The 19,397-nt window shown below is 39.7% G+C and overlaps 1 protein-coding gene across 9 annotated transcripts in view; it reads left to right on the forward strand.

Moving 5' to 3' along the window:
- Positions 1-18,652, forward strand: part of HPS5 (HPS5 biogenesis of lysosomal organelles complex 2 subunit 2) — a 45,501-nt gene extending 26,849 nt beyond the window's left edge. For all 9 annotated transcript variants that reach the window (XM_015114679.3, XM_077963138.1, XM_015114685.3 and 6 more), the window contains 11 exons: positions 572-695; positions 1,532-1,681; positions 3,783-3,860; positions 4,735-5,312; positions 9,104-9,224; positions 9,428-9,583; positions 10,399-10,518; positions 11,689-11,802; positions 13,234-13,340; positions 15,092-15,362; positions 17,384-18,652. In XM_015114679.3, the coding sequence (XP_014970165.3) occupies positions 572-695; positions 1,532-1,681; positions 3,783-3,860; positions 4,735-5,312; positions 9,104-9,224; positions 9,428-9,583; positions 10,399-10,518; positions 11,689-11,802; positions 13,234-13,340; positions 15,092-15,362; positions 17,384-17,444 (1,880 nt within the window). In that variant the 3' untranslated portion in view covers positions 17,445-18,652. The remainder of the gene's footprint in view (positions 1-571; positions 696-1,531; positions 1,682-3,782; positions 3,861-4,734; positions 5,313-9,103; positions 9,225-9,427; positions 9,584-10,398; positions 10,519-11,688; positions 11,803-13,233; positions 13,341-15,091; positions 15,363-17,383) is intronic.
- The last annotated feature ends 745 nt before the right edge of the window (positions 18,653-19,397 follow it).

Raw genomic sequence — 19,397 nt, forward strand, 5'->3', positions numbered from 1 at the left:
AATAATTTTTAACATGTTGATAGAACTTTCCATCCAGATCCACAGATATGCTGCCTACTAGAAGAGTTGGTTTATGTTTAGTATTTTTTCCCCTCATGTTTGGACTAACATTAGGGCCTATTTTTGATCATGCATCAAAATGCTGGAAAGGTTATGAAAGAAAAGCCATTAACCAAAAGAGTGGGAAGATTTTATCCTGACTAACCAAATTATTTTTCATCAGGAATGAAAAATTACTGCAGTTTTGGGGGTCATTGCCTTCCTTTTTCGATGTGCGAGTATTCCTATGGCTGAACTATTGAGAAGAGAATAATAGAGACCCTAAACTCCCTTTTTGACTTATGGGGACTCAGGGTTAGTAGGCAAATGAAGGTACCTGCCTCTGTTTTATGTGGACCATCCCGTGCATTTTGTAAACATGTGTTTCGCTCATTTGTTTCTGGGTCAATTGTGATTTTGGTGTTGAATCCTTCATTTCTTTTGGTTTATTCATTTCAGAATTTTTTTGAAGATTAAAACAACTCCTACATGATTAGATTTTGTTTCTTTTTTTCCTGATTCCATTCATTAGACAATGTTTCTCATGCTCCAGTGATGTTTGAGACAGATAAGAATGAAACTTTTCTCCCCTTCGGCATTCCGTTACCATTTCGTTCTCCATCTCCTCTTGTGTCTCTTCAGGCTGTCAAAGAAAGGTAAACCAATTAGTCTTGTCATTTAATTCCATTTCTGATCTTACTTCAGTTGTCACATTAGAGAGAGAATGGAAAATGAGAAAAAAGAAGTCTCTTGTTTTCCATATAACTTGTCACATGAAGCTATTAACTTCTCATTTACCTTGGGGAATCTAGTTTCCCTCTGTTTTAGTAGCTGGTATTTGAGTTGTTACAGGTGTAGGTGTCCACACCCTCAAGAGATCAAAAATCAAAAAATCTCTGATGGGAATAGTTTCCATGTATCATTAGTCTTTAGTTGATCCTTTCTAATGGTCAGTTTGGGCTCAGACTTGGAGTCTTTTCAGAATTCTTTCTAGCTACTCCATGGGACCAGGGTTGCCATTTGAGTTTGAGAGAGGACTTTGTGCAGCTACTTAGCTGTGTATCCGAGTCTTACTGGGTACAAGTTTTGCTTAAGAAGGCTGTATTGTGACTAGTTAACAGCTGAGATACATGAAGCAATTCTTTGTTGTTCTGTGACCAGAATGGGGCTGATGATCACATGGTTTTGCCCAAGTTGATAGAAATATTACAGATACAGCTGGAGTTAAAGACCTTTTCTTTAGCCCTGAAACACTGGTTTCTTAGGGCAATTTAGTAAATAATGGGAATCATTATATTGTAAGTTTTATATGGGGCTTATGTGAAATGCTATTATTTGAACAGAGAAGTTGCTATAAACAGTCTTTACTAAGTCCAAGTTGCCTCCCTAGGACTAATAGAAACACAGAAAAGTCAAGAATGAAAACCTGAGTTTTCATTCTTGGCAGTAATAAGTTTTTATTCATGTTAATTTTTTGGTATTTGACTTCTAGTGTTTCTAGCTTTGTGCGTAAAACTACTGAGAAGATTGGCACCCTTCACACAAGCCCTGATCTGAAAGCGAGACCAGAGCTCAGGGGTGATGAGCAATCATGTGAAGAGGATGGGAGTTCAGATACCTGCCCAAAGGATGAAGACACCGAGTAAGCTCTTAGACATCAATCTCTATACATTCTAGGGAATCCAGCTGTCAGTTTTAAGAAAGCCATAGACCAACCTTGTGCAGCCTGTGGCCCGTGGGCCTCATGTGTTCCAGGACCGCTTTGAATGCAGCCCAACACAAAGTTGTAAAGTTTCTGAAAACATGAGTTTTTTTGTGATTTTTTTTTTTTTTAATAGCTCATCAGCCATTGTTAATGTTAGTGTATTTTATGTGTGGCCCCAGACAATTCTTCCCGTGTGGCCCAGGGAAGCCAAAAGTTGGACACCTGTGCCATAGGCTATGTCCTTTTCAAGAAGGCACGTGTATGTCTGCATTCATTGAAGATTGTTTGTGTAGCTTATAAAATTGTGAAATTCCACAAAGTGTTGAAAAATCACATCACCCTGAAGCAGATCTATAGAGCCCAGTTTTAATTTAGTACCTCTTCCATCTTTCCCCTGCATAACTCCCCTCCTTCCCCCATAATCTCTTCAAACTTCTGGGATCTCACAGGAGTATTATATTAAGAGTAGGATGACCAAGGATCTAGACCTTGTCCTGGCTCTGCTTATGACTAGTAGGTGACTTTGGGAATGTCACTGATGCTCTCTGGCCTGCAAGATCCAAATGTGCTATTATTTGATGAGTTGAGGACTCATGAAGCAATAGCAAAAGGACCACCTTTTATATTCATCTAATTGTCTCATGTAACATAATACTTTATTCTCTAATAAACAGAATATTAGATTGAGATAATGAAAAAGAAAAGAAGGGATTCTTTAGGCAATGAAGACACTGTTGATCAAACAGTTGGCATTGATGTCCTGTCAGGTACCTTCCCATGATATGCTGGTGGCCTGGTCCTTGTGTAGCAGAGTTGTAGCAGAGCCCTTGATTGGGCATAGTGTGGAGTATCTTGTCTTTCTGGCTTCTGCCTTACAGTTTAGGGAATCTGGGTATTAAAGGCAAGCAAATTCAGCACTTACCCAGGAATTAAGAGAGAAACCCATGGGACCAGTGTTTGGACACCAGTGGTATTGGGGTTTGGAAACCCATGGACAGCCAGATGAAATAAAAGATTTCTAATCCTCAGAATAACTTAGTGAATCCATGTGTTTATAGAAAAAAAGTACAGATTTTTTGACATGACATTTAATGCAGCCTTCTATCTGACCGTAGCTACCTTCCAGCCACATTTTCTAAGTGCTGTAAATTTCACTCCTGTCAGAGAACTAAGTGTGTACTCTGATACCTCACTACCTTTCTTCATGCTATGTCTTCTGTCCAGAGTATTCTCCCACCATTTTTTGTAACACAAATAATACCTCCTTAGGAATCTGTCGCTTTCCCTACTCAGAAAAATTATTTCTTCTTCTCTGCTTTCATATCACAGTGCTCTTTAAAGAGCTGGTCTTTGGTATTCAACTTACTCTTCTTTTAAATTATACTTAGTTGTTTGCATGCCTTTCTTTCTAATGAGAGCTTACTGGAGCTTATCACCTTGAGGCCAAGGACCACCTTTTCTATTCATCTATTCGTCTGATGTAATAGGAGTATTAATACTTGCCATTTAGTAAGTGTAAGAAATATTTGTCTAAGGGCTGGGCGCGGTAGCTCATGCCTGTAATCCCAACACTTTGGGAGGCTGAGGCGGGCGGATCACGAGGTCAGGAGATCGAGACCATCCTGGCTAACGTGGTGAAACCCCATCTCTACTAAAAACACAAAAAGTTAACTGGGCACAGTGGCGGGTGCCTGTGGTCCCAGCTACTCAGGAGGCTGAGGCAGGAGAATGATGTGAACCCGGGAGGCAGAGCTTGCAGTGAGCAGAGATCACGCCACTGCACTCCAGCCTGGGCGACAGAGCATGACTCCGTCTCAAAAAAAAAAAAAAAAAAAAAAAAAAAAAATATTTGTCTAAGAAAGCTCTGAGGCTGAGGCAGGGAGAATTGCTTGAACCCAGGAGGCGGAAGTTGCAATGAGCCGAGATCACGTCACTGCACTCCAGCCTGGGCGACAGTGAGATCCTGTCTCAAAAAAAAAACAAGTCTGATCCCCTCTAACTCTTGTGAATGTTATTGTTATTTTTCACGTTTTCTTAGGGAGGAAAAAGAGGTAACTAGTCCACCACCAGAAGAAGACAGGCTCCAGGAGCTTAAAGTAGCAACAGCGGAAGCAATGTGAGTATAATGAGAAACCTTTATAGTGACTTCTCAAGGCAGTTTAGTAAATGAAGTGAATCATTATATCGTAACTTTTTTATGGGCCTTATGTGAAATATATAGTTGATTAGAGAAGTTGTTATAAATGGTCTTTCCTTTTATTAAGTCCAAGTTGCCTTCCTCGGATTAATAGGGAAAAACCCAGGCACTGAAGTTTTCATTCTTGGCAGCAATAAGATTTTTTTCATGTTAATTTTTTGGTATTTGACTTTCAATATTCCTAGCTTTGTGTGTAAAACTTTTGAGATTAGCAGCCTTCACACAAGCCCAGAATGGGAATGACTTTCTGAGTCCATCAGTAGTAGTCCTGTGATAGTTTGCGGCAGAGGTAGCCTCATCTGAAATTGAAATTGAAGAATTAGGCTGGGCGCGGTGCCTCATGACTGTAATCCCAGCATTTTGGAAGGCTGAGGTGGGCGGATCGCTTGAGCTCAAAAGTTTGAGACCATCCAGGGCAACATGACGAAACCCCAAATACCAAAAGTAGCTTGGTGTAGTGGCATGTGCCTGTATTCCCAGCTACTCAGGAGGCTGAGGTGGGAAGATCACTTGAGCCTGCAGTGAGCTATATTTGTGCCACTGCACTCTGGCCTAGGTGACAAAACAAGACCCTTTCTCCAAAAAAAACAAAAAAAAAGGGGGGGGATTAGTAAACACTGCCAAGTTTATGTTTTCTGTTTTGTCATCTGTTGAGACAGTTTTTATTGAAAGAGTTGAAAAGTAACATTTATTCCAGATGAGTATGTTACATTGGTTAGGTTAATTTAGCTTGAATTAATTTGTTTTAAGAAAGACACATGAAACAAATTTCATACTTATCTGTCTTGTATAGGACCAAGCTACAGGACCCTCTGGTTTTATTTGAATCCGAGTCTCTGAGAATGGTTTTACAGGAGTGGCTTTCATATTTAGAAAAAACATTTGCCATGAAAGACTTTTCAGGCATTTCAGATACTGACAACTCGTCCATGAAATCGAACCAGGATGTACTATTAGTTAATGAATCAAAAAAGGGAATATTAGATGAAGATAATGAAGAAGAAAAAAGGGACTCTTTAGGCAATGAAGAAACTATTGATAAAACAGCATGTGAATGTGTAAGGAGTCCAAGGGAGTCTCTGGATGACCTGTTTCAAATATGTTCTCCATGCACCATTGCAAGTGGTCTTCAGAACGACCTGGCTGAATTGACAACATTGTGTTTGGAGTTGAATATATTGAATTCTAAGACCACAAGCACCAGTGGACATGCGGACCACACTTTGCAACAGTACTCTCCTGAAATTCTGGCTTGCCAATTCCTGAAGAAGTACTTTTTTCTCCTGGACTTGAAAAGAGCAAAAGAGAGTATCAAGCTTAGTTACAGGAATAGCCCTTCTGTTTGGGATACTTTTATTGAAGGATTGAAAGGTAATACTCAGATTGCCTTATCAAAGATAGAAATTTGTATAAAAAAGCAGTAGCAGTTTTGAATTTTGGGGTTTAAAAAAAAGATTTAAGTAGAAAATCACATCTGTGCTGGTCAGCCCTTCATTCTGTTTTCCATTCATTTTAACTTTTTTTTTTCCTCTTTCTTTGAGACGGAGTCTTGCTCAGTCGTCCAGGCTGGAGTGCAGTGGCGCGATCTCGGCTTACTGCAAGCTCCGCCTCCTGGGTTCACGCCATTCTCCTGCTGCAGCCTCCTGAGTAGCTGGGACTACAGGCACCCGCCACCATGCCCAGCTAATTTTTTTTTTGTAGTTTTAGTAGAGATGGGGTTTCACCACGTTAGCCAGGATGGTCTCGATCTCCTGACCTCGTGATCCGCCTGCCTTGGCCTCCCAAAGTGTTGGGATTACAGGCGTGAGCCACCATGCCTGGCCTCATTTTAACTTTTAATAGTTCTTTCAGACATTGGTTACATTTACAACTGGATTATAAGAAATTAGTTTTTAAATTTTTATTTATTTTACTTTTTTTGAGACAGTTTCAATCTGTTGCCCAGGCTAGAGTGCAGTGGCACCATCTTGGCTCACTGCAGCCTCTGCCTCCTGGGTTTAAGAGATTCTCTTGCCTTAGCTTCCCAAGTAGCTGGGACCACAGGCGCGCACCACCACGCCCGGCTAATTTTTGTATTTTAATAGAGACGGGGTTTTGCCATGTTGACCAGGCTGGTCTCAAACACCTGACCTCAAGTGATCCACCTGCCTTGGCCTCCCGAAGTGTTGAGATCACAGGCATGAACCACTGTGCCTGGCCCTATTTTTTATTTTTAGAGACAGGGTCTCACTCTGTGGCCAGGCTGGAATGCAGTGGTGTGATCATGGCTCACTGCAGCCTTGACCCCTTCAGTTCAAACAATCCTCCTGCCTCAGTTTTATGAGTCGTGGGATTATAGGCGTGTGCCACTGTACCCGCTGATTTCTTCATTTTTTTATAGAGATGGGGTCTTACTGTGTTGCCCAGGTTGGTCTTGAAATCCTGACCTCAAAGCAGTCTTCCCACCTTGGCCTCCCAAAATGCTGGGATTATAGGTGTGAGCCACCATGCCTGGCCCTAGAAATTAGTTTTATTTCTCTCATAATGACATTCAGAAAATGGTAGAGCAGTGCTGGGGAAGTTGAGGTTAAAGTAAAATGTTTGTAAATGCAGATATATTAAAAGAAGAAAATCTCTCATGTAACTTACTAATACAGAAATACTATATGGGGTACTTATTGTGTGGCAGATATTATGGTAAACACTTTTCAGCATTGTCTCATTCATCCTTACAATAATCTTTGGAGTAGATGGTGTTATTTCATTTTATAGGTAAGCAATCTGAGGCAGAGAGAGCTCTTAGGTGGCTAAACCGCTGTAATAAATATCTCATAATGTAGTAACTCAGACTTATATAGAAGTATGTTTCTTGCTTATGTAACAGTCCAGGACAGGTATTCCAGGTCAGTGGGTAGCTGTCTTCCAGGTGGTAATTCAGCATTCCAGCATTCCAAGTTCCTTCCATTATTTTCAGCTCCAGCTTCCCTTAAGGGTCGCGGTTGTGTTTGGGTTGCTATGTCTGGGGAAAGCAGGTAGAACGTGGTGTCTTACAGGCCTGGCCTGGTAGTGGCTTACATCTCTTCTGTATACATTTCCATTGGTGAAAATTCCGTCATATGGCCCCAACTAATTGTAAAGTAAACTGGGAAATGCAATCTGTCCAGGAGGAAAAGAATGAATATAGGTGAAGAACTTGCTTACATGTCTGCCTCAGAAACTTTGGTGCACAGCCAGCAGTATCTACCTTGGCTGAAGGTCACACTATGTGTCATCCTGACATATAATAGAAACCAGCTCTCATACTCTAAAAACTATATGCATTGCCCTTTCTGCAGCCATAGTTCCATGTTTTTGAAGAAGTGAATTTTCTTAATTCCAAATTCTGCTTGAATAACAGATGCCATATTTCTAATAATTAATTTAGACTTTAAGCAAACTTTTCATTCATTACCAAAAGTGAATAGAGAAACGTTTTTATGTCAACTTACTTAAAGATATTTTAGCTTTCTAGAAATACGGATCTATAGTTACAGATCTGCTTTAATTCAAATACAGCAGTTAAAAGCATAATAATATTTTTTTTTCTGAGTTGAGGTAGATTGTCTTTTGTGCAAAATAAGAAACAAGTTATTTCTCCTCACAATTGTGTGACATTATTTCTCATTGTAAATTTACTGTATCTGTCTCTATTATGTGATCATACTCAGTCACAGAAGAGCAGAGAAGAGTCTCCATCAGCCAGAGTGGTAGTTGTTACTACCAGTGCTGGCTAGAGGAAGCATGGTGGGCAATTTGAGTGATGTGGCTGCTTACTTGAGTTTAAGTAAATATGTCTGGTTTAGCTCGCACGCAGTCATAAGGCTTCCCCAAACCTCTGAATGGCATCCTCCTCTGAATTCCTTTAGAGTACTTATTGCCTGACACAGTCAAATGGGAAACGAGACTAGGAAAAAAATGACTTATTATAAAAAACATGTATCAGAATTTGAATGTTGGCTCTTAGAACCTGGTGAGTAGCCCTCACCCTTCTAATGATGTTATAATTATGGGAAACAGCTTTTGGAACTGTTATTTGGGATTTGCCTTCAGAGCCAGTTGAAAACTACTTGCCCAGCCTAGGCAACATAGCAAGACCCTGTCTCTACACACACAAAGACACACGCACCAGCCTATGTAATGTAGCAAGACCCTATCTACACACACATACACATAAACACACACACACACCAGCCTAGACAACATTGCAAGACACTGTCTCTGCACACACACACACACACACACACACACACATGCACACACCCAGGCATTGCATCTAGGCAACGTAGCAAGACCCTGTCTCTCCACACATGCATGTGCGCGTGTGTGCACACACCAGCATTGCAGCTAGGCAATGTAGGAAGACCCTGTCGCTGCACACATACACACACACACAGACACACACACACACGGCCAGGAGTTCAAGGTTGCAGTGATCGCTACCGCACTCCAGCCTGGGCAACAGAATGAGACTCTGTTTCTAAAAAACTAAAAAAAGAAAACTACTTGGAAAAAAACCTACTTTACTTTAGATTCATACTTTTTTTTTTTTTTTTTTTTTAACCACAATAGTTTTAGATCATCACTCACTTCTTTCACAGACTTGATTTTAAATGACTTGGCTATTCCAAAAAGTCAAATATTTTGTTCTTCAGAGAATGAATATTTGCTATACTGATATCTTTAAAAATAGGTCAAATATTTTAAAATTAATTTCACTGAATTTAATTCCAAAAGATGGAGTAGGAATACTAGTTCTAGAAAAAACTGAGCAACTTGGCATTGATGGTAGCTAGGTATATTGCTTTGTGATGTGTGTAGATATGGACGGTCACTATATATAGCCCTAGACACTCATTATTTTAAAAGTAATAGTCACTGATGTATTAATTATATGTTCCTTTGTCTTATTTAAAACCTTTAATATGCTTTGCCTCCTAATTTGATTTTAAGGTTCTTAAAAGTAGAGATTGCATCTCTTGTTCTTTTATTTGTTTCTCCTACAATGCTTAACAAACATTGGGCCTTGAACATAATAGGTCCACACAGTAGGTAAGTGACTGATGATTTCTGAATGAGCATGTTCATAAATTGAATATTTCCATCTAAGAGATAAAGTTTGGAAAAGGGTATGCTTTATATTTCAGAAATGGCAAGTTCCAATCCTGTGTATATGGAGATGGAAGAAGGAGATCTACCAACAAGGTTAAAGTTACTAGATGACAAGGTTCCTTTTGATAGTCCGTTGTTAGTTGTTTATGCTACCCGGTAAGTTGTCCTATATATTGTTTTTATGAACTAAAGCACATGCTTTTTTTGTGTGTATTTTAGTCTCTAACGTGTTACTCATTTGCATATGAGGCAGCTTCTGTTAGTATATTTATTTTCATTTGTAGTAAGTAACCTAAATGTAACCAAGTTATAGCATTTCACTGAAATTAGAGACTAAAGTGTTTTGTTTTTAAATGCAGGTTGTATGAGAAGTTTGGGGAATCTGCTCTTCGATCCTTAATCAAGTTCTATCCATCCATTTTGCCCTCGGATATCATACAACTTTGTCATCATCATCCTGCTGAGTTTTTGGCCTATTTAGACAGTCTGGTGAAATCAAGGCCTGAAGATCAGCGGTGAGAAGGAGAAGATATTTGCAGACTCTCCTTTCTTTTGATAGGGCATTGTTTCTCTTTTATAAGCAGGTGTCACATTGTTGCTGTTAATTACCAAGGGGTTGAGGCACCTACTATGGAAGAGGAGGATTTGGACAGCCTTGTAACATTCTGCCACATGTCACAGCACACATCACAAATGTGCATGTACCACACTTCTTCCCTCCCTCTCAGAGATTCTCAGATCAGTGCAAAATTAATCCCTTGATTCAGGGCCTGGACTAAGAAGATAAGCTTCTTATTGTCTTTGCAGTGAGTAGATTCACTGCTACCTTTTTATTGACATAGATCTCAGTTCCAGCTCTTCTTTTTTTAGGCTGATGTCTGATTTTCTGTCTCCCCATGGTTGTAACACTCGTGACCTGTGCCCCTGGCTTATTAGACTAGCAGCTTCCTCCTTTCTTCTTTTGATTGGTTCACATTTGCCACAATGTTGCCCAAGCTGGATGCAGTGGCTATTCATGGGTGTGATCGTAGCATCCTACAGCCTCAAACTTACGGCCTCAGTGATCTTCCTACCTTGGCCACACTAGTTTTTATTTGTCTCTTTCTTTCTCTCCTTTTTTTTTTTTTTTTTCTTTTTTGGCCCTTTGACATTTTCCTTGTTATCTTGGAGCTTAGTCGCCAGCATTTCTAGACATTTTGTAGCAGAAGAGTCTTCGAGTTATTTCTTCTACTGTATTCGTCTCTTAATCAGGTTTTCTTCACACTCCCCACATTTTATGTTTCCTTTCTTAGTGTGAAGATTGGTGACTTTTTCTCCAACTTTCTCTTAGGTCATCTTTTCTTGAGTCCCTTCTGCAACCAGAGTCTTTAAGGTTGGATTGGCTGCTTTTGGCAGTGTCCCTTGATGCTCCACCAAGCACCAGCACAATGGATGATGAAGGTTATCCCAGGTACAGAAGAAGTCCTCTTTCTTTCTTTCTTTTTTTTTTTTGAGACAGGATCTCACTCTGTCGCCTAGGCTGGAATGTGGTGCTAAGATCATGGCTTCCTGCAGCCTTGATCTCCTAGGCTCGGGTGATTCAACCCTCTCACCTTAGCTTCCTGAGTAGCTGGGAATACAGGAGCACACCACTCTGCCCGGCTAATTTTTTGTACAGATGAGATTTCGCCATATGGCCCAGGCCGATCTCGATCTCCTGGGCTCAAGCAATCTACCTGCCTTGGCCTCCCAAAGTACTGGGATTACAGGTGTGAGCCACTGCACCTGGCTAGGAGTCTTATTTCTAAGGATTAAGCTCCAGTGTTCCTTTGGAATGGAACTGGTTTATTCACATATGGCATTCTGGGCTCACTTTAGGAATAGCTATGGAAGAGACTGACCCAAGTCATGGTAGTAATGAGATGAAGTATATTTCTTAGTGGTTCTGAAATTATTTGGGGTCACCCTATAAGAATCTGATGATTCCTTTTAGAAAAATGCAGTCTTGCAAAATTGTGCACAACTGACCCCCTGCAGGTTTTTCATGGGCCCACATTAAGAGACCTTGATGATAGCCTGTGAGAGGGTAAAACTGGGTTGGGGGGTCAGAGAGAGAGGTATGTAAGTGTTTTCTTCCTAAACATTTGTCAAGGAATTTCTAGACATAACCTGACCTGATTTAGGACTTTAAAAATAAAATAAAATTCAGGCAAGCTACACACGGCTACTTGTGTCAGAACTGTTCCTTGTGTTTTCCCCCAGGAGAAACTTCTTAAAAGACCCCCAAATGCCAGTCTTACATTCCTAGCAAAAAGTCTAGAAGGATATGCAGTTGTTATCTGTGAGTGATGGAATGATAGAATTAAAAGAAGAAAAAATAATTTATTTCTTTTGCTTTTGATTACCTAAAGTATCAAAAAAGAATTTCTTTTGCTTTTGATTACCTGAAGTATCTAATCTTTAAAAATAAACAGGTTATAGGAAAAATATCTGTTTTTAATTTTTCAAAAGCCAAATAGCAATGTTTTTAAAATGTAGTAATAGAATGCAGTTAAACTCTATTCTTACCTATTAGGTGATTAGTAAGCATTTTCTAGAGTTTATTTCCTATCTGATTTACTGATTCTTTTTCATTTCATAGGCCTCATTCACACTTACTTTCCTGGGGTTACAGTCAGCTGATCCTTCATCTAATTAAGCTTCCTGCAGATTTTATAACGAAAGAGAAAATGACAGACATCTGCAGGTCTTGTGGGTAAGTGAGAATTTTCTTAGAAACTGAAGTTAAGATTAGAAACATTTCAGTTAACAACCTTATAGTTAAGGGTCTGAATTAATACACATTATTATTTGGGGAGTCTCTTTGCTATTTAAAAGCACCTTTTTGTTTTAAGTGATAGTAAATTAAACGTGTTTTTTCCGTTTAAATTTCGTGCTCTTCTTTTTTTGTATAGCCTTTTGCTAATTCCCCTCCACTCCCTCTGCTTAGTTGCCAGCCCCAGTTCTCAGGCATGTAGATAGTATTTCATTAAGCACCAGATTGTGTGATACCAATTATAATTGATACAGGCTTTTATAATTAATATAGTAAGAGAGAGATCAAAATGGGCTCAATAGAATCGCTGGTGAAGGACTTAGGGAGGAGGTGAGATTTTGAAGATAAAACCTCAAACCTGGGTAGGATTTGTATTTATAAAGGAGCCAGGAGAGGGTGAGTTAGGTGAGAGAGAGCAAGGGCGTGGAAAACTGACATTGCTTATTATCCACATCACACTTCAGTCACTTATTTATTGCCTGGTGATGCTGCCTTATGGCTCCACCTGGATTATAAACTTTTGGAGATAGCGACTTGTGTCTTTCTTTTCCCTCATAATGTCTATATCTAATTTGTGTAGTGGTAGGCACTTGATACATATTTGTTCATTGATAATAAGGGCTGAGTCTGGCCAGGTGGTGGGTGACAAGATAATGCAGGACCTTGAAAGCTGGCAGAAGTATTTGGTTATCAGTAGAGACCCTTTTAGACTAAACTTTTTGGTGCAAAAATTGCATAATGAAAGTAGAGCTTTCTAGAGATCATTTCTGATGTCATACATGAGAAGGCTGGAGACAGAAGGCCAGCTAGGAAGCTGTTGGAGTAATTCAGATATGAGTGGATTGGTGATTAGTGGGGCAGCAAAAGGAACACATCCACTGGGCATTTCAAAGGAAAATGCGGTGGGACATGCTGATACTGGATATAGCAAATGAAGGAGGGGGAAGAGTCAAGGAAGACTTCCAAGGTTTGAATGTTTGGAGAAGAAACATGCTAGGTTTGTGTTGAATTTTAAAGTTTGTAAAGTGAATAAATTTTAAATGCCTTGTAATTGGAGGTTGGCCTCAAATGTCAGCATTTGTTGCTAGTTTTTTTTGGTTTTTTTCCATAGATCAGGGTCATCTAATATAACTTTCTATCATAGTGGAGATATTCTACTGAACTGTCCAATGGTGGCCACTAGCCACGTGTAGCCATTGACTACTTGAAATGTGAATATGTTAACTGAAGAGCTGACCTTCAGATGTTATTTACTTTTGATTAATTTAAATTGAAATAGCCACATGTGACTGTGTCTGCTGTTTTGGACAGCACAGCTCCAGATAAATTTATGGTCTTTTATTCCTTTCTTCAACTTTGGTCTCTTTAAAGTTTCTGGCCCGGATATCTAACTCTCTGTTTGGAGCTGGAGAGAAGAAGAGAGGCCTTCACCAATATTGTGTATCTGAATGATATGAGCCTGATGGAAGGGGACAATGGTATGTCAATCCTAACTGGTTACTCTTGGTTGTCAATTTTTAGAAGTTACTCCAGACTTCTCAACAAAAAAAATTGGGTGAACCTTTCAATGATCATAATTTAATATATAATTTTACTTGTCACATTTGTGGAGTTTTTTGTGTTTGTTGTTTGTTTTTTGTTTTTTACCTATAGCCCTTGATATGTTACGAAATCACAATTAAGAATAAACTACAGGCAACTTTTCTATTTCATGAGTGCCTACTATGTGTTAGGCACTATACTATGTGCTTTCCATATGTTGTTTTAAATGAGATAAACTCTGGGGATAGTTACTATTATTTCCACTTTCCAGATAACTGAGGTACAGAAGGGACAGTTAATTGGCCCAAAATCACACAGCTACTAACAGTAAATGCTGGAGCTGGGGTTCAGACCAAGGACTTCCTCCAAAATGTGTGCCTAGGCTTTTTTTTTTTTTTTTTTTTTTTTTAATTTCCCATTAATTAAAGATGATTCTGGCCAGACATGGTGGCTCACGCTTGTAATTCCAGCACTTTCAGAGGCCAAGGTGGGTGGATCACCTGAGGTCAGGAGTTTGAGACAAGCCTGGCCAACATGGTGAAACCCCGTCTCTACTAAAAATACAAAAATTAACTGGGCATGGTGGCTTATGCTTGTGATCCCAGCTACTTGAGAGGCTGAGGAGGAGAATTGCTTGAACCTGGGAGACGGAGGTTGCCGTGAGCTGAGATCGCACCACTGCACTCCAGCCTGGGCAACAGAGTGCCCCCCCCAAAAAAAATGGTGATTAGTAGGGCAGCAAAAGGAGCACATCCAGTGGGCATTTCAAAGGAAAATGCGGTGGGACATGCTGATACTGGATATAGCAAATGAAGGAGGGGGAAGAGTCAAGGAAGACTTCCAAAGTTTGAATATTTGGAGAAGAAACATGCTAGGTTTGTGTTGAATTTTAAAGTTGGTCTCAAAAAAAAAAAAAAGGAAAAGAAAAATTCATTGAATTCATCAAGTTCTTTCCTGTGTCACATTGTCTTCCGTGTTTCCTTTATCAGAAGTGTAGGCCTCTTTATTTCTGATGGCCTCCACTCCAAGTTTTCACATTATGTGGGCCCCATGCATATGTCCTCTAAGCTTATCTGATCTTTTAGCTTTCTGCTTCAATGTCACTTCCTCATAGAGCTCTTATTAGCCATTCTCTCTGATGCTTCCTTGTTCTTTTTTTTCATAGTGCTTAGCATACTTTATAAGTATATATTTACTTATGTGTTTAAGTTTTGTTTCCTATACTATACTGTAAGCTCCACAAGAGTACAGGGATTGTGTCTCTTTTGTTCATCATTACATATCCAGTGCCTAGCATAGGATATGCCCTGGGTAATTACTGAGTGGTTGAAAGAATTCTGAAGCTGCCTGGGTGTGGTAGCTCATGCCTATAATCCCAGCACTTTGGGAGGCTGAGGTGGGAGGATTGCTTGAGCTCAGGAGTTCAAGACCAGCCTGGGCAACATGGTAGTGAGACCCTGTCTCTCTTTAAAAAAAAAAAAAAATCAAAGTTAATTTTGTGACTTCTCTTTCTCATGAACAATTTATACAACAAATTTTCAGAAAATAACTTGTGTTAGGGTGATGAGATTATGTTCTTGAATATTTTTATGTTTTGGCATTAAACATTTTCACAGTTTTGACCATCTCTTGTATCCAGTCAGTGTGCTAAGAGTGGTCAAACTGACGTTTCCCTGTGTGTGTTTAGGTTGGATCCCAGAGACTGTGGAGGAATGGAAGCTTCTCCTTCATCTCATACAGAACAAGAGCACGAGGCCAGCCCCCCAGGAGTCACTAAATGGGAGCCTCAGTGATGGGCCTTCCCCCATCAACGTGGAGAATGTGGCACTTCTGTTAGCTAAGGCCATGGGCCCAGATCGGGCTTGGTCACTGCTACAGGAATGTGGTCTGGCCCTTGAGTTGTCAGAGAAGTTTACCAGAACCTGCGATGTCCTGAGGATTGCCGAGAAAAGGCAGAGGTAATACCAGTTTGTCCTACCCTCTGCATGGTACTTGGAGAAGGTAGAATGCCAGACATTCAGAGGTAGATGTGGAGATCAGTTAGTCCCGACCCATCCTTAACATGAGGAGACTGAGACTGAACTGGTAATTAAGGGAAGAGGTTAAAGTAATATTTCATTCACAGTCATGACCAAGATACTGTTCAGATTAACCAGAACAATCTGATGTGTCCTTGATTCTTTAAAAATATTACTAGTACCAGGCTGGTTGTGGTGGCTCACGCCTGTAATCCCAGTGCTTTGTGAGGCTGTGGTGGGCGGATCACGAGGTCAAGAGATTGAGACCATCCTGGCCAACATGGTGAAACCCCATCTCTGCTAAAAAAAAAAAAAAAAAAAAATACAAAAATTAGCTGGGCGTGTTGGTGCGTGTCTGTAGTCCCAGCTACTTGGGAGGCTGAGGCAGGAGAATTGCTTGAACTCGGGAGGTGGAGGTTGCAGTGAGCCGAGAATGTGCCACTGTACTCTAGCCTGGTGACAGAGCGAGATTCCATCTCAAAAAAAAAATTACTGGTACCTGGCTGGGTACAGTGGCTTATGCCTATAATCCCAGCACTTTGGGAGGCTGAGGCAGGTGGATAACCTGAGGTCAGGAGTTCGAGACCAGCCTGACCAACATAGTGAAACCCTGTCTCTATTAAAAAAAAAATTCAAAAAAATTAACTGGACGTGGTGGCGGACACCTGTAAATCCCAGCTACTTGGGAAGCTGAGGCAGGAGAATTGCTTAACTCAGCAGGCGGAGATTGCAGTGAGCCAAGATCATGCCATTGCACTCCAGCCTGGGCAACGAGAATGAAACTCTGAAAAAAAAAAAAAATTACCAGGTACCTAATGTCTCAGTCTTTGTGTGTGTGTGTGTGTGTGTGTGTGTGTGTGTGTGTGTGTGGTATAATACACATAAAATTTATCATCTTAACAATTTTAAAATGTTCAGCTCAGTGGTATTAAGTATATTCACATTTTTTGCATCCAGTCTCTAGAACTTTTTCATTTTGCAAAACTGAAACTCTACATCCATTAAACAGCAACTTACTTCCTCTACCTAGCCCCTGGCAACCACAGTTCTACTTTCTGTTTTTATTAATTTTACTATTCTAAATACCTCATCTCAGTGGAATTAATACATTTGTCCTTTTGTGACTGGCCTATTTCACTGAGTATATCATCCTAAAGGTTTATCCATGTTGTAGCATGTGTCAGAATTTCCTTTCTACTTAAGGCTGAATAATATTCTGTTGTATATATATGCCACCTTTTGTTTATCCATTCATCTGTTGACAGACACTTGAATTGCTTCCGCTTCCTGGGTATTGTGAATAACACTACTATGAATATGAGTATACAAATATGTCTTCCAGACACTACTTTCAGTTCTTTTGGGTATATACCTGAAAGTAGAATTCTAGAATCATATGATAATTCTATTTTTAATGTTTTGAGGAACCACCATACTGTTCTGTAGAGACTGCACTGTTTTACTTTCCTGCTGGCAGTGCACGAGGGTTCCAGTTTCTCCATGTGCTAGCCCTACACTTGTCATTTTCTGTTGTTGTTTTTTGTTAAATAGTAGCTATCCCAGTGGGTGTCAGGTACTACCTCATTGTGGTTTTGATTTGCATTTTTCTAGTGATTAGAGATGTTGAACATCTTTTCATATGCTTATTGACCATTTATATAATTGTCTTTGGAGAAATACTTATTCAAGTCCTTTGCCCATTTTGAATCGGGTTGGGTGTTTTTGTTGTTGTTGCTGTAAGAGTTCTCCGATATTCTGGACATTAATCCCTTATCAGATATATGATTTGCAAATATTTTCTTCCATTCTGTAGGTTGCCTTTTCACTCTGTGGATTGTGTCTTTTGATGCACAGAGTCAGTCAACTTTTTGAATCCTCTGAAACTCTGTAGTTTTTAAGTTTTCTGTGAAGAATGAACAATGACAACTAAATTTGCTTGTTTCTTTTATTTGGGATTTCAGGGCCCTGATACAAAGCATGCTTGAAAAATGTGATCGGTTTCTCTGGTCCCAGCAGGCCTAGTGGGAGAAGATTCAGCAGGATGTTATGACATTTTGAGAAAAGCTAAATCATGTTCCTGAACCTTCTGAATGCATTTGTTATTGAAGTAAAGACACCACCCCCAAATCCTGCCATCTTATTGGAGCCACTTTTGTCAGTGTCTGTACCCTTGGCATTGGCATCTGTGACTCTTTATCCATGACCTCAGTGTTTCTTAACCAAAGTCGTACTCAGCATTTCTTAACCAAAGTTGAATTTTGAAAAGAATCAGTCCTTGTTTGCTGGAATTAGAATGTTAATGTCCTAGTATTATTCCGAACTACAGTATCAATTGCTTGTTGCTAGTGGATTAGAGAGATTCTTTTCTTACTGTGGCTTCCATGTTGGGAGCAGAAGCTTTTCATCCTGGTCACATGAAGACAGATAGTATTATTGCCTGGAGTTGAATTATTTTTATATCTTGTCTGACACAGTATGGAAATTACTGAAATAAGACCTTGTATAATGGAATTAACAAACCCAAAATAAGTAGAACACTGAAGATTTGAATTTGATATTTAAGTAAAATGGGACTGGGTGCAGTGGCTCAGGCCTGTAATCCCAGCCCTTTGGAAGGTAAAGATGGGAGGATCACTTGAGGCCAGGAGTTCAAGACCAGCCTGGGCAACATAGTGAGAACTCATCTCTACAAAAAATAAAAAAATTAGCTGGGCATAGTACTTGCGGCCAGGAGGTCCAGGCTGCAATGAGATATGTTTGTGCCATTGCACTCCAGTCTGGGTGACAGAGAAAGACCCTGTCTGAAAAATAAATTAAATAAAATGTCTTCATATATAAATTAAGCTAATTTAAAATGTTTTTCCCTGTGTTTATTTAATATTTTCTAATCTGAACCTATATACAGCTGACTGATTCATTCTTAGAAATGTGTTATCTGTAATCTTTCCTAAACAGAGTAGCCCACAAGAATCATGCACTTTTAAAAATTATTTCTAAGAAGCCATAACAAAGCTGTGTACTAATAAAGACTGCAGCAAGCACTTGTATTATTTAAATTATGTAAGTAGATTGTCATTTGTCAGGCTCCTGTACATTTACATAGCATGTTATATTAATAATAAATGTAAAGTATGACTAAAGTTTTCATTTGAACAGAACGTAGGCAGAAGGTTTATTGTGAGCATTTTTGCTGAAAGATGTGGAGTAAGTAAAGTGTTGGATGCACTGAACAATTCAACTCTTTTTTTCATTTGTAACACAACCAGAGAATATGGACACAAATCACTGTTAAACTTACACATTACTCCTAGATATGATGTAACCATATGGATTAAAGAGATTGTCAGGGAAAGGAGAATTCTTAGAATTCTGGGAAGTAGTCTACGGCCATACCACCCTGAACGCGCCCAATCTGGTCTGATCTCGGAAGCTAAGCAGGTCGGGCCTGGTTAGTACTTGGATGGGAGAATTCTGGGAAGTATGGAAAACCTTCCCACTAGCATAATTTGCCTTTTGGCTCTATTGGATTATGTTGAAATGTGCGTCTATACTGAGATAAGGGTGAGAGCCCCTGTCCACGGTCAGCACAGTGACTACAAGAAGGCCCAGAGGAAGTCCCATGGCAAGCAGACAGCGTGAACTGGCACAATTGTGCAATCATTTCCTCACAGACTTTCTCAAGGCACAGCAATTCTCATTTGATAAAGGGTATGGAGAGAAATTTCTAGTATAACAAACAAAACCAAATCTTGTCACTTGAATTTATTTTCCAAGGCAAACAAACAAAAATCACCTTCATGATATTTTGGGCTAGATGAAAAAAAAAAAAATCTTCAGTTAAACATTTAAACTTGCAGTCTATTTGGGTATTAGTTTTTAAATAGAACTTGTGTCTTTCTTTCACTTGCCTGAAAGTTCCAGGCAGATTGTGATTCATGGTTACCTCCCTTTCGCTTTTGTTTCCAGATCTGACCA

Source organism: Macaca mulatta, chromosome 14, assembly GCF_049350105.2.
Source record: "Macaca mulatta isolate MMU2019108-1 chromosome 14, T2T-MMU8v2.0, whole genome shotgun sequence".
Classification (NCBI taxonomy): domain Eukaryota; kingdom Metazoa; phylum Chordata; class Mammalia; order Primates; family Cercopithecidae; genus Macaca; species Macaca mulatta.